Genomic DNA, 14929 nt, shown 5'->3' on the forward strand with positions numbered 1-14929 from the left:
CTCCTCCTCCTCCTCCTCCTCCTCCTCCTCCTCCTCCTCTTCTCCTCCTCCTCCAACTCAACCACCTTCTACCACTGATGCGGTTAGCTAGTTGTGTAATGAAAGGTGTGGAAGAGCACCAAAGACACCACAGTCTTCCTCCTCCCCCTCCCCCTCCAACCCCCCTTTCTTCTACCACTGATGAGGTTAGCTAGTTGTGTAATGAAAGGTGTGCAAGAAAACCACCAAGCTGGGGGACCAGCCAGGACTGTACGGTTCAACCATGGGCTACAAATACTCTCTTTCTTCTTTGCCCCATTTACTCCGTAGGGCCCCCTGGCCTCCGTTCCCCACACTGGGACCTCGACTGAGCAGCCCTGACAGAGGAACATAAAGCGGTATATAAGTCTCATAAATAAATAAATAAATAAACTGCAACCTTGCAAAATCCAAGCAACTGTTATGTGACTGCTGACTTTAATTGTTTGGTGTGGATGAGGCTTATTGCTACACCAGAACTTCTGAATTCTCCGACCTTACTTCATCCAAACCCATCTCCCAGGGCAGTTGAAGTTCTGCCTTGTGAAACTTAAGGAGTTTCTGTTGGGTCTTCCGACTGCCATCAGAGGATGCTGATCAGCCCAGGGTGCCCCTCCCCCACTGCCCATCTATTAACCAAGCCTGGTTAAGGAGGAGCAAGGACAGATGAAGGAGCAAGGAATTAAAAAAATACCGCAAGCAGGTAGGAGAACCTGCTGGGTACCCACCCCTCCTATCCGTGGACCAATCTTCCTGCACTGATGACGTTACCAAGTCTTGAAGGAAAAATCTCCATCAGGGTCCAGTCCAAGCCGGGAACAATCAAAAGGGAGACTGCTTTAGAAAGAAGGTTGTAGTTTATTGAAGAGGAGAGCCAGACAGAAAGATGGCTCTGGAAAAAAACTGACCACATGGAGCAGAGTGGTGGACTTTTATATACCTTCTGGGGCTCTTAAGGTTGTTTACTGTTCCTGTTTGAGGCTTTTTATTTCCTGTGTCATGTACTTTGACCTGATTCTGAGTGTGCCCTTTTGGTATTGGTGGGTTCATCCTATTATGTCTCCTGTCCTTAGAATTTGGGTGGGGTATGTAGATTTTAAGGCTCTTTGTCTTCCTAATCCAGGGGTCTTCAAACTTGGCAACTTGAAGCCTTTCTGGCTCAGACAGGTGTTTCCCTTGCGGAAGGCCTCACTGGGGCTCAGGTGGGGAGGGAAACTGCTTAAGGGGGCAGAAAAAGGCACCGGAGGCCAAAAAGGCAGCAAAAAGCAAAGCTTTATTGCAGAACAGAAGGGATGGAACCAGGGTGGGATTTGGGGGAGGGTCTCCAGAATAATCCAGAATGAAAGAAAAGCCTCTCAGTGAAGTTGGTGAATCAGACCCAATTCAGGGGTGTCTCCTCGTTGGGGATGCTGTAAAAAGAAATATTCAGACGTGAGATTTCTGCCCACGAGTGCAAGCAGGGCTGCATCCTGGCTAATCTTACAACCACAGAGACCGGAATTGAATTCAGGAGGAAGGGCCTGATTGGGAGAGCCAGGAAGCAATGGGGTAGCTGCCCCACAGGAGTTATGGGGCTCCATGACTGGGGGTTTCAAGCAGAACACAGAATATAGAATAACGGAATTGGAAGGGACCTTGGAGGTCTTCTAGTCCAACCCCCTGCTCAGGCAGGAAACCCTACACCTTTTCAGACAAGGGGGTGAACTGTCTCCTCTTGAAAACCGCCCGTGATGGAGCACCCAGAACATCTGGAGGCAACTTCTGTTCCACTCATTAATTGTTCTCCCTGTCAGGAAATTTGTTCCAGGTTGCTTGATGAGTTTCCACCCGTCGTTTCTTGTCCTGCCCTCTGGGGCTCTGGAGAATAGGTGGACCGCTCTTCTCCAGGACAAAGCAAAGCAAAGGTGGGAGAAGATCTCTCCAGGATGCTCTGAGGATTTGTGTCCTGCAAGGAGGGTAGACTAGAAGACCTTTCCCCCATCCTCTCTTTCCAGGAGACCTCAAGGCCACAGCTTGGGCATCTTCACAGGCTCTTTCTAGCTTAGACAGGGGGCATTTCTTACAGTCAAAAATGTCAGCTTGGCTTTGGCTCCCCAGATGAAGCTGTGGACCTTCCTGTCACCTGAGCAAAGACCAGTTCTGGTCTGTCCAGAGGATGAGCTGGACCAAAGTGGGCAAGGGGTTCTGTCCTCTCCTCTCCTCCTGCTAAAAGGCCTCCTTGCCTGGGGCCTTCTGGTTTCCTGACCAGGCTGATAGGAGGACCATCTTCCTCAACACAGTGGCCAGCAGCAGCTGGAATGGGGTGGGTTTGGGGCATTCTCCCAATGGTGCTTCAGGAGGAGGAGAAGTCAGGAGACAGTGGGAGGGGGAGAGGCAGGGTCAGTCTCATGGCTTGCAGAGAGTGGGGGTGGCTATCTATTAGGAAGAAGACCCCCGCTACACCAAGATCTGCTTTAGCATCAGGGAACCTTACTTCAGCTCCAACTTTGATGGACGAGAGGAGAGCCTGGAGATGCAGCAGCCTGAAAGATCCCACAGAGATCTGCATGTACCAAGATGAAGTCTAGGCCAAGGTGACACCACATAGCTGACCATTTGGTCGAAGCAAACTACACAAGTGACAACGTGCGGGACCTACCAAACCTCCCCTAAGCAGGATTCTTGCACTCAACCAGGAATCCATAACGGCAACACTTCTGCCTCCCAGGACAGTTCCAGTCATTCTGGCAAGGATGTTGCGGACGTTGAGGATGTTGAGGATGTTGGGGATGTTGAGGATGTTGAGGATGTTGGGGATGTTGATGGCCTTGGGGACACCTCCCACGTTTTTCTGCAAAATAGAAGATCCCAAGGCTGAGAGATTCCTCTAGAACTGGCATCCCAGATCAAGCAAGATCCCTCTCTGGACCTTTCAGCACCCAAAACACCATCTCTTCCCCCCCATGTCCCCACCAAGCCCAGCCATTTCCTCCTGGGGTCAACCTCTCAGGACTCTGGGCTGGACTTTATAACGGGGCTCCTCTGCTGGGGGTGCAAATGTGTCCCCCCGTTTCTACCACAGAGGAAGGTTCTCCTTGTGGGTCCATCTCGGTCTGCTTTCCCCTCAGGCAGGAATTCCAGGAAATGAGAGACAGACCTTTCCTCTGTTGGCTCTACATTCCCACAGCCCCTTCCCCAAACCCAGAGGGGGCAAGATAGCCCCCTCCCCCAGGAAGAAAATGATATCCCAATCAAGCAAATATCAAGAAGAAAAACCCTCCACACCAAGGCTTGTTAGGCAAGCTGAAGTATCTAAATAGGGATGTTTGCTTCTCTTCCTCCAAGACCACTACCTCCTCCTTCTTCTCCTCACTCAGCATTCTTTTTCCTCCTCCTCCTCCTCCTCCTCCTCCTCCTCCTCCTCCTCCTCCTCCTCCTCCTCCTCCCCTCTACAAACCCCACTTCCTTCCAGCACTGATGATGTTCCCTAGTTGGGTCATGAAACAGCTGCAAGAAAACACCTGAGCTCAGAGAGCATCAAGGACTCCACAGTTCAACTCTGAAAATTCCCTTCTACTGAACCAATCATAGCCTGTTGTGAGAACCGGGATGTCACATTAAGCCACCCATTTCTTTTCCAGTGAAGAGCCCAGTCCATAGGTCCTTCCCTACTTACCAACACAGGTGTATCGACATTCATCCCTGGTCTTAAAATTGTTGGCATTGCCTTGGCATCCACCGTAAATAAATTCTCTACATCCATTTGAAGCCGAGTCGTAGTAGAAACGAGGAATTCTGCCTCTACATGGTCCACGAACAGGAGGAAGATAACAAAGCTCTGCAGGAAATGGAAAGGGTTGTGTGTTTGTGTGGGTGTGTTATTTGATTAGCTAGCAGAAACTTCTTTAAGGCACTACCCCAACCTGGAGCCCTCCTAGCATGCTCACTCTGCACATGGTCAAGAGTCATCTGGGAAGATTTAATTTGGTTTCCTGCTCTGGGGTTTGGAGAGGATGGCTGAATGACGGACCCTGTGGCTTAAAGTCCTGATTCTGCTGTTGCATTGAGTAGAGATAGGTCAGCCTTCCCCTGAAATTGCATTTCTCTTTCTGTCTCCTCTTCAGCTGACACCCAACAACCATCTCAAGAACCTTCCCAGAAGAGGCCCCACCAAGGCAGAGGTTCTAGACTGGGGCTCTTGGTTTTCCCTCCCTGGGGGAGAACTCTGCCCTCTGACCATGTCAGCCTCTCCCAGCAAAGGGTTTCAAGGTCATTCTGGAAACTCACGTGGACGGTCCTGGCTGGAGACGGGGGTCAGCTCTGCCCAGAGGCTGAGGAGTCCCAGCAGGAGAAGAAGACCTCCAGAAGACATGATGAAGCCGTCTGCCCCACACCCGGGCTGCTCGCTCTATTTATTCTCCCCACTGGGAATTTCACATCCAGGAAGCAGGATGGAGTAACAGAGTGAGAATTTCAATTCTTTCCTCTTTCATCAGTTGGTTGAACAAGAGGTTGGGAATCCTGAGAGTTGCATTGGCTGGACGGTTGGGGAAAGCTAGGCAGGTCCCTGTTGTCCACTTCAGGTCTCCCTCCCCCACATACTCCAGGTCCCCAGTGCTATTCCCCAGGTCCCCATCCTCGCCAAAAGGAAAGTTCTGTTGTGTCTGGTACTCTCAGCTTAGGCAGATGGTCAGAAGTCCAGGATCAAAGTCCACAGATCCACCTAGACAAACTGCAAAATCCAGGTCCAAAGTCCACAGGTGGAAGCCACGCCAAGGTGTGAGTCCAGAACCCAATGAAGAACTACAGGGTCCAAATATGCGCTCAAACAAAGCAGAGGTCAAGAAAAGAAGTCCAGGATCAAAGTCCACAGATCCACCTAGACAAACTGCAAAATCCAGGTCCAAAGTCCACAGGTGGAAGCCACGCCAAGGTGTGAGTCCAGAACCCAATGAAGAACTACAGGGTCCAAATATGCGCTCAAACAAAGCAGAGGTCAAGAAAACAGAAGCCACAGAGTTGGGATACACCCACGAGAGGGATAATGGGCAGTTGCTTCCAACACCACGTTGCTCTTCCTCCTCTTCCTCCTCCTCTCCACAAATCCTGCACCCTTCTAGCACTGATGAGAGTACCGACCTGGGTCCTGAAACATCTGCAAGAAAAGCACCAGGGACCCCACAGTCCTCCTCCTCCTCTCCTCCTCTTCCTCCTCTCCCCAAACTGCACACAATTCTAGAACAGATGAAGTTATCTAGTAATAAAATGCGTTCAAGAAAACCACCAAGCTCAGAGAGCACAAAGGACCCCACAATCCTCCCCTCCCCTCCTCTTTTTCTTCTCCTCCTCCCCCTCCCCCTGCAACTCAACTGCCTTCTACCACTGAGGTTAGCCAGTTGTGTAATGAAAGGTGCAAGAAAACAACCAAGCTCAGAGAGCACCAAGGACCCCTACAATCCTCCTCCTCTCCTCCTCCTCCTCCTCCTCCTCCTCCTCCTCCTCCTCCTCCTCTTCTCCTCCTCCTCCAACTCAACCACCTTCTACCACTGATGCGGTTAGCTAGTTGTGTAATGAAAGGTGTGGAAGAGCACCAAAGACACCACAGTCTTCCTCCTCCCCCTCCCCCTCCAACCCCCCTTTCTTCTACCACTGATGAGGTTAGCTAGTTGTGTAATGAAAGGTGTGCAAGAAAACCACCAAGCTGGGGGACCAGCCAGGACTGTACGGTTCAACCATGGGCTACAAATACTCTCTTTCTTCTTTGCCCCATTTACTCCGTAGGGCCCCCTGGCCTCCGTTCCCCACACTGGGACCTCGACTGAGCAGCCCTGACAGAGGAACATAAAGCGGTATATAAGTCTCATAAATAAATAAATAAATAAACTGCAACCTTGCAAAATCCAAGCAACTGTTATGTGACTGCTGACTTTAATTGTTTGGTGTGGATGAGGCTTATTGCTACACCAGAACTTCTGAATTCTCCGACCTTACTTCATCCAAACCCATCTCCCAGGGCAGTTGAAGTTCTGCCTTGTGAAACTTAAGGAGTTTCTGTTGGGTCTTCCGACTGCCATCAGAGGATGCTGATCAGCCCAGGGTGCCCCTCCCCCACTGCCCATCTATTAACCAAGCCTGGTTAAGGAGGAGCAAGGACAGATGAAGGAGCAAGGAATTAAAAAAATACCGCAAGCAGGTAGGAGAACCTGCTGGGTACCCACCCCTCCTATCCGTGGACCAATCTTCCTGCACTGATGACGTTACCAAGTCTTGAAGGAAAAATCTCCATCAGGGTCCAGTCCAAGCCGGGAACAATCAAAAGGGAGACTGCTTTAGAAAGAAGGTTGTAGTTTATTGAAGAGGAGAGCCAGACAGAAAGATGGCTCTGGAAAAAAACTGACCACATGGAGCAGAGTGGTGGACTTTTATATACCTTCTGGGGCTCTTAAGGTTGTTTACTGTTCCTGTTTGAGGCTTTTTATTTCCTGTGTCATGTACTTTGACCTGATTCTGAGTGTGCCCTTTTGGTATTGGTGGGTTCATCCTATTATGTCTCCTGTCCTTAGAATTTGGGTGGGGTATGTAGATTTTAAGGCTCTTTGTCTTCCTAATCCAGGGGTCTTCAAACTTGGCAACTTGAAGCCTTTCTGGCTCAGACAGGTGTTTCCCTTGCGGAAGGCCTCACTGGGGCTCAGGTGGGGAGGGAAACTGCTTAAGGGGGCAGAAAAAGGCACCGGAGGCCAAAAAGGCAGCAAAAAGCAAAGCTTTATTGCAGAACAGAAGGGATGGAACCAGGGTGGGATTTGGGGGAGGGTCTCCAGAATAATCCAGAATGAAAGAAAAGCCTCTCAGTGAAGTTGGTGAATCAGACCCAATTCAGGGGTGTCTCCTCGTTGGGGATGCTGTAAAAAGAAATATTCAGACGTGAGATTTCTGCCCACGAGTGCAAGCAGGGCTGCATCCTGGCTAATCTTACAACCACAGAGACCGGAATTGAATTCAGGAGGAAGGGCCTGATTGGGAGAGCCAGGAAGCAATGGGGTAGCTGCCCCACAGGAGTTATGGGGCTCCATGACTGGGGGTTTCAAGCAGAACACAGAATATAGAATAACGGAATTGGAAGGGACCTTGGAGGTCTTCTAGTCCAACCCCCTGCTCAGGCAGGAAACCCTACACCTTTTCAGACAAGGGGGTGAACTGTCTCCTCTTGAAAACCGCCCGTGATGGAGCACCCAGAACATCTGGAGGCAACTTCTGTTCCACTCATTAATTGTTCTCCCTGTCAGGAAATTTGTTCCAGGTTGCTTGATGAGTTTCCACCCGTCGTTTCTTGTCCTGCCCTCTGGGGCTCTGGAGAATAGGTGGACCGCTCTTCTCCAGGACAAAGCAAAGCAAAGGTGGGAGAAGATCTCTCCAGGATGCTCTGAGGATTTGTGTCCTGCAAGGAGGGTAGACTAGAAGACCTTTCCCCCATCCTCTCTTTCCAGGAGACCTCAAGGCCACAGCTTGGGCATCTTCACAGGCTCTTTCTAGCTTAGACAGGGGGCATTTCTTACAGTCAAAAATGTCAGCTTGGCTTTGGCTCCCCAGATGAAGCTGTGGACCTTCCTGTCACCTGAGCAAAGACCAGTTCTGGTCTGTCCAGAGGATGAGCTGGACCAAAGTGGGCAAGGGGTTCTGTCCTCTCCTCTCCTCCTGCTAAAAGGCCTCCTTGCCTGGGGCCTTCTGGTTTCCTGACCAGGCTGATAGGAGGACCATCTTCCTCAACACAGTGGCCAGCAGCAGCTGGAATGGGGTGGGTTTGGGGCATTCTCCCAATGGTGCTTCAGGAGGAGGAGAAGTCAGGAGACAGTGGGAGGGGGAGAGGCAGGGTCAGTCTCATGGCTTGCAGAGAGTGGGGGTGGCTATCTATTAGGAAGAAGACCCCCGCTACACCAAGATCTGCTTTAGCATCAGGGAACCTTACTTCAGCTCCAACTTTGATGGACGAGAGGAGAGCCTGGAGATGCAGCAGCCTGAAAGATCCCACAGAGATCTGCATGTACCAAGATGAAGTCTAGGCCAAGGTGACACCACATAGCTGACCATTTGGTCGAAGCAAACTACACAAGTGACAACGTGCGGGACCTACCAAACCTCCCCTAAGCAGGATTCTTGCACTCAACCAGGAATCCATAACGGCAACACTTCTGCCTCCCAGGACAGTTCCAGTCATTCTGGCAAGGATGTTGCGGACGTTGAGGATGTTGAGGATGTTGGGGATGTTGAGGATGTTGAGGATGTTGGGGATGTTGATGGCCTTGGGGACACCTCCCACGTTTTTCTGCAAAATAGAAGATCCCAAGGCTGAGAGATTCCTCTAGAACTGGCATCCCAGATCAAGCAAGATCCCTCTCTGGACCTTTCAGCACCCAAAACACCATCTCTTCCCCCCCATGTCCCCACCAAGCCCAGCCATTTCCTCCTGGGGTCAACCTCTCAGGACTCTGGGCTGGACTTTATAACGGGGCTCCTCTGCTGGGGGTGCAAATGTGTCCCCCCGTTTCTACCACAGAGGAAGGTTCTCCTTGTGGGTCCATCTCGGTCTGCTTTCCCCTCAGGCAGGAATTCCAGGAAATGAGAGACAGACCTTTCCTCTGTTGGCTCTACATTCCCACAGCCCCTTCCCCAAACCCAGAGGGGGCAAGATAGCCCCCTCCCCCAGGAAGAAAATGATATCCCAATCAAGCAAATATCAAGAAGAAAAACCCTCCACACCAAGGCTTGTTAGGCAAGCTGAAGTATCTAAATAGGGATGTTTGCTTCTCTTCCTCCAAGACCACTACCTCCTCCTTCTTCTCCTCACTCAGCATTCTTTTTCCTCCTCCTCCTCCTCCTCCTCCTCCTCCTCCTCCTCCTCCTCCTCCTCCTCCTCCTCCCCTCTACAAACCCCACTTCCTTCCAGCACTGATGATGTTCCCTAGTTGGGTCATGAAACAGCTGCAAGAAAACACCTGAGCTCAGAGAGCATCAAGGACTCCACAGTTCAACTCTGAAAATTCCCTTCTACTGAACCAATCATAGCCTGTTGTGAGAACCGGGATGTCACATTAAGCCACCCATTTCTTTTCCAGTGAAGAGCCCAGTCCATAGGTCCTTCCCTACTTACCAACACAGGTGTATCGACATTCATCCCTGGTCTTAAAATTGTTGGCATTGCCTTGGCATCCACCGTAAATAAATTCTCTACATCCATTTGAAGCCGAGTCGTAGTAGAAACGAGGAATTCTGCCTCTACATGGTCCACGAACAGGAGGAAGATAACAAAGCTCTGCAGGAAATGGAAAGGGTTGTGTGTTTGTGTGGGTGTGTTATTTGATTAGCTAGCAGAAACTTCTTTAAGGCACTACCCCAACCTGGAGCCCTCCTAGCATGCTCACTCTGCACATGGTCAAGAGTCATCTGGGAAGATTTAATTTGGTTTCCTGCTCTGGGGTTTGGAGAGGATGGCTGAATGACGGACCCTGTGGCTTAAAGTCCTGATTCTGCTGTTGCATTGAGTAGAGATAGGTCAGCCTTCCCCTGAAATTGCATTTCTCTTTCTGTCTCCTCTTCAGCTGACACCCAACAACCATCTCAAGAACCTTCCCAGAAGAGGCCCCACCAAGGCAGAGGTTCTAGACTGGGGCTCTTGGTTTTCCCTCCCTGGGGGAGAACTCTGCCCTCTGACCATGTCAGCCTCTCCCAGCAAAGGGTTTCAAGGTCATTCTGGAAACTCACGTGGACGGTCCTGGCTGGAGACGGGGGTCAGCTCTGCCCAGAGGCTGAGGAGTCCCAGCAGGAGAAGAAGACCTCCAGAAGACATGATGAAGCCGTCTGCCCCACACCCGGGCTGCTCGCTCTATTTATTCTCCCCACTGGGAATTTCACATCCAGGAAGCAGGATGGAGTAACAGAGTGAGAATTTCAATTCTTTCCTCTTTCATCAGTTGGTTGAACAAGAGGTTGGGAATCCTGAGAGTTGCATTGGCTGGACGGTTGGGGAAAGCTAGGCAGGTCCCTGTTGTCCACTTCAGGTCTCCCTCCCCCACATACTCCAGGTCCCCAGTGCTATTCCCCAGGTCCCCATCCTCGCCAAAAGGAAAGTTCTGTTGTGTCTGGTACTCTCAGCTTAGGCAGATGGTCAGAAGTCCAGGATCAAAGTCCACAGATCCACCTAGACAAACTGCAAAATCCAGGTCCAAAGTCCACAGGTGGAAGCCACGCCAAGGTGTGAGTCCAGAACCCAATGAAGAACTACAGGGTCCAAATATGCGCTCAAACAAAGCAGAGGTCAAGAAAACAGAAGCCACAGAGTTGGGATACACCCACGAGAGGGATAATGGGCAGTTGCTTCCAACACCACGTTGCTCTTCCTCCTCTTCCTCCTCCTCTCCACAAATCCTGCACCCTTCTAGCACTGATGAGAGTACCGACCTGGGTCCTGAAACATCTGCAAGAAAAGCACCAGGGACCCCACAGTCCTCCTCCTCCTCTCCTCCTCTTCCTCCTCTCCCCAAACTGCACACAATTCTAGAACAGATGAAGTTATCTAGTAATAAAATGCGTTCAAGAAAACCACCAAGCTCAGAGAGCACAAAGGACCCCACAATCCTCCCCTCCCCTCCTCTTTTTCTTCTCCTCCTCCCCCTCCCCCTGCAACTCAACTGCCTTCTACCACTGAGGTTAGCCAGTTGTGTAATGAAAGGTGCAAGAAAACAACCAAGCTCAGAGAGCACCAAGGACCCCTACAATCCTCCTCCTCTCCTCCTCCTCCTCCTCCTCCTCCTCCTCCTCCTCCTCCTCCTCTTCTCCTCCTCCTCCAACTCAACCACCTTCTACCACTGATGCGGTTAGCTAGTTGTGTAATGAAAGGTGTGGAAGAGCACCAAAGACACCACAGTCTTCCTCCTCCCCCTCCCCCTCCAACCCCCCTTTCTTCTACCACTGATGAGGTTAGCTAGTTGTGTAATGAAAGGTGTGCAAGAAAACCACCAAGCTGGGGGACCAGCCAGGACTGTACGGTTCAACCATGGGCTACAAATACTCTCTTTCTTCTTTGCCCCATTTACTCCGTAGGGCCCCCTGGCCTCCGTTCCCCACACTGGGACCTCGACTGAGCAGCCCTGACAGAGGAACATAAAGCGGTATATAAGTCTCATAAATAAATAAATAAATAAACTGCAACCTTGCAAAATCCAAGCAACTGTTATGTGACTGCTGACTTTAATTGTTTGGTGTGGATGAGGCTTATTGCTACACCAGAACTTCTGAATTCTCCGACCTTACTTCATCCAAACCCATCTCCCAGGGCAGTTGAAGTTCTGCCTTGTGAAACTTAAGGAGTTTCTGTTGGGTCTTCCGACTGCCATCAGAGGATGCTGATCAGCCCAGGGTGCCCCTCCCCCACTGCCCATCTATTAACCAAGCCTGGTTAAGGAGGAGCAAGGACAGATGAAGGAGCAAGGAATTAAAAAAATACCGCAAGCAGGTAGGAGAACCTGCTGGGTACCCACCCCTCCTATCCGTGGACCAATCTTCCTGCACTGATGACGTTACCAAGTCTTGAAGGAAAAATCTCCATCAGGGTCCAGTCCAAGCCGGGAACAATCAAAAGGGAGACTGCTTTAGAAAGAAGGTTGTAGTTTATTGAAGAGGAGAGCCAGACAGAAAGATGGCTCTGGAAAAAAACTGACCACATGGAGCAGAGTGGTGGACTTTTATATACCTTCTGGGGCTCTTAAGGTTGTTTACTGTTCCTGTTTGAGGCTTTTTATTTCCTGTGTCATGTACTTTGACCTGATTCTGAGTGTGCCCTTTTGGTATTGGTGGGTTCATCCTATTATGTCTCCTGTCCTTAGAATTTGGGTGGGGTATGTAGATTTTAAGGCTCTTTGTCTTCCTAATCCAGGGGTCTTCAAACTTGGCAACTTGAAGCCTTTCTGGCTCAGACAGGTGTTTCCCTTGCGGAAGGCCTCACTGGGGCTCAGGTGGGGAGGGAAACTGCTTAAGGGGGCAGAAAAAGGCACCGGAGGCCAAAAAGGCAGCAAAAAGCAAAGCTTTATTGCAGAACAGAAGGGATGGAACCAGGGTGGGATTTGGGGGAGGGTCTCCAGAATAATCCAGAATGAAAGAAAAGCCTCTCAGTGAAGTTGGTGAATCAGACCCAATTCAGGGGTGTCTCCTCGTTGGGGATGCTGTAAAAAGAAATATTCAGACGTGAGATTTCTGCCCACGAGTGCAAGCAGGGCTGCATCCTGGCTAATCTTACAACCACAGAGACCGGAATTGAATTCAGGAGGAAGGGCCTGATTGGGAGAGCCAGGAAGCAATGGGGTAGCTGCCCCACAGGAGTTATGGGGCTCCATGACTGGGGGTTTCAAGCAGAACACAGAATATAGAATAACGGAATTGGAAGGGACCTTGGAGGTCTTCTAGTCCAACCCCCTGCTCAGGCAGGAAACCCTACACCTTTTCAGACAAGGGGGTGAACTGTCTCCTCTTGAAAACCGCCCGTGATGGAGCACCCAGAACATCTGGAGGCAACTTCTGTTCCACTCATTAATTGTTCTCCCTGTCAGGAAATTTGTTCCAGGTTGCTTGATGAGTTTCCACCCGTCGTTTCTTGTCCTGCCCTCTGGGGCTCTGGAGAATAGGTGGACCGCTCTTCTCCAGGACAAAGCAAAGCAAAGGTGGGAGAAGATCTCTCCAGGATGCTCTGAGGATTTGTGTCCTGCAAGGAGGGTAGACTAGAAGACCTTTCCCCCATCCTCTCTTTCCAGGAGACCTCAAGGCCACAGCTTGGGCATCTTCACAGGCTCTTTCTAGCTTAGACAGGGGGCATTTCTTACAGTCAAAAATGTCAGCTTGGCTTTGGCTCCCCAGATGAAGCTGTGGACCTTCCTGTCACCTGAGCAAAGACCAGTTCTGGTCTGTCCAGAGGATGAGCTGGACCAAAGTGGGCAAGGGGTTCTGTCCTCTCCTCTCCTCCTGCTAAAAGGCCTCCTTGCCTGGGGCCTTCTGGTTTCCTGACCAGGCTGATAGGAGGACCATCTTCCTCAACACAGTGGCCAGCAGCAGCTGGACTGGGGTGGGTTTGGGGCATTCTCCCAATGGTGCTTCAGGAGGAGGAGAAGTCAGGAGACAGTGGGAGGGGGAGAGGCAGGGTCAGTCTCATGGCTTGCAGAGAGTGGGGGTGGCTATCTATTAGGAAGAAGACCCCCGCTACACCAAGATCTGCTTTAGCATCAGGGAACCTTACTTCAGCTCCAACTTTGATGGACGAGAGGAGAGCCTGGAGATGCAGCAGCCTGAAAGATCCCACAGAGATCTGCATGTACCAAGATGAAGTCTAGGCCAAGGTGACACCACACAGCTGACCATTTGGTCGAAGCAAACTGCACAAGTGACAACGTGCGGGACCTACCAAACCTCCCCTAAGCGGGATTCTTGCACTCAGCCAGGAATCCATAACGGCAACACTTCTGCCTCCCAGGACATGTCCAGTCATTCTGGCAAGGATGTTGCGGACGTTGAGGATGTTGAGGATGTTGGGGATGTTGAGGATGTTGAGGATGTTGAGGATGTTGAGGATGTTGAGGATGTTGGGGATGTTGATGGCCTTGGGGACACCTCCCACGTTTTTCTGCAAAATAGAAGATCCCAAGGCTGAGAGATTCCTCTAGAACTGGCATCCCAGATCAAGCAAGATCCCTCTCTGGACCTTTCAGCACCCAAAACACCATCTCTTCCCCCCCATGTCCCCACCAAGCCCAGCCATTTCCTCCTGGGGTCAACCTCTCAGGACTCTGGGCTGGACTTTATAACGGGGCTCCTCTGCTGGGGGTGCAAATGTGTCCCCCCGTTTCTACCACAGAGGAAGGTTCTCCTTGTGGGTCCATCTCGGTCTGCCTTCCCCTCAGGCAGGAATTCCAGGAAATGAGAGACAGACCTTTCCTCTGTTGGCTCTACATTCCCACAGCCCCCTCCCCAAACCCAGCGGGGGCAAGATAGCCCCCTCCCCCAGGAAGAAAATGATATCCCAATCAAGTAAATATCAAAAAGAAAAACCCTCCACACCAAGGCTTGTTAGGCAAGCTGAAGTATCTAAACAGGGATGCTTCCTCCTTCTCCTCCTCTTCCTCCTCCAAGACCACTAACTCCTCCTCCTCAGCATTCTTTCTCCTCCTCCTCCTCCTCCTCCTCCTCCTCCTCCTGTTACTCCTCCTCCTTTTCTTCCTCCTCTTCTCTGCAAGCCCCACTCCCTTCCACCACTGATGATGTTCACTAGTTGGGTAATGTACAGTAAAAGCTCTAAGAAAACCTCCGAGCACAGCCAGCACCAAGGACTCCACAATCCTCCTCCTCCTCCTCCTGTCTGCAAAGCCCTTCTAGCACTGATGATGTTCCCACATTTCCCTTCCCTTCTACTGAACCAATCATAGCCTGTTGTGAGAACCAGGATGTTACATTAAGCCACCCACTTCTTTTCCAATGAAGAGCCCAGTCTGTAACTCCTTCCCTACTTACCAACACAGGTGTAATGACATTCATCCCTGGTCTTAAAATTGTTGGCGTTGCCTTGGCATCCACCGTAAATAAATCCTTTACATTCGTTTGAAGTCGAGTCATAGTAGAAACGAGGCATATACGCCAAACACATTCCAGTTTCAGAAGGAAGATAACAAAGCTCTGCAGGAAATAGAAAGGTATGTGTGTGTGTGTGTGTGTGTGTGTGTATGTGTGTGTGTGTGTGTTATTTGATTAGCTAGCAGAAACATCTTGAAGTCATTTCCCCAACCTGGTGCCCTCCTAGCATACTCAGTCTGCACATGGTCAAGAGCCATCTGGGATGATTTAATTTTGTTTCCTGGGTTGGACTAGATGTCTGAATGATGGATCCTGTTACTTAAATCCT

General features: G+C 50.6%; 1 protein-coding gene across 1 annotated transcript; it reads right to left on the reverse strand.

The window, feature by feature from the left end:
- Window positions 1-1272: 1272 nt before the first annotated feature.
- LOC120307541 (kunitz-type serine protease inhibitor bitisilin-3-like) lies at window positions 1273-10561 on the reverse strand. Its single transcript, XM_039342398.1, has 5 exons — window positions 9754-10561; window positions 9143-9304; window positions 3674-3835; window positions 2657-2848; window positions 1273-1427 (listed from the first exon to the last, which is right to left on the reverse strand). The coding sequence occupies exons 1-4, from the start codon at window positions 9836-9838 to the stop codon at window positions 2667-2669; spliced, it is 591 nt and encodes a 196-aa protein (XP_039198332.1). The 5' UTR covers window positions 9839-10561; the 3' UTR covers window positions 1273-1427; window positions 2657-2666.
- Window positions 10562-14929: the final 4368 nt, after the last annotated feature.

The sequence above is a fragment of the Crotalus tigris genome, unplaced genomic scaffold, assembly GCF_016545835.1.
Source record: "Crotalus tigris isolate CLP2741 ecotype Arizona unplaced genomic scaffold, ASM1654583v1 scf7180000017791.1120302, whole genome shotgun sequence".
NCBI lineage: Eukaryota > Metazoa > Chordata > Lepidosauria > Squamata > Viperidae > Crotalus > Crotalus tigris.

Excerpts from the sequence above, each read along its gene's own strand:
- LOC120307541 (XM_039342398.1), bottom strand. The coding sequence starts at position 9,838 with ATGTCTTCTGGAGGTCTTCTTCTCCTGCTGGGACTCCTCAGCCTCTGG. Across the intron at positions 9,305-9,753 it reads CTCCAGCCAGGACCGTCCAC|AGCTTTGTTATCTTCCTCCT; the intron begins GTGAGTTTCCAG and ends CATTTCCTGCAG. Across the intron at positions 3,836-9,142 it reads ATGTCGATACACCTGTGTTG|AGCTTTGTTATCTTCCTCCT; the intron begins GTAAGTAGGGAA and ends CATTTCCTGCAG.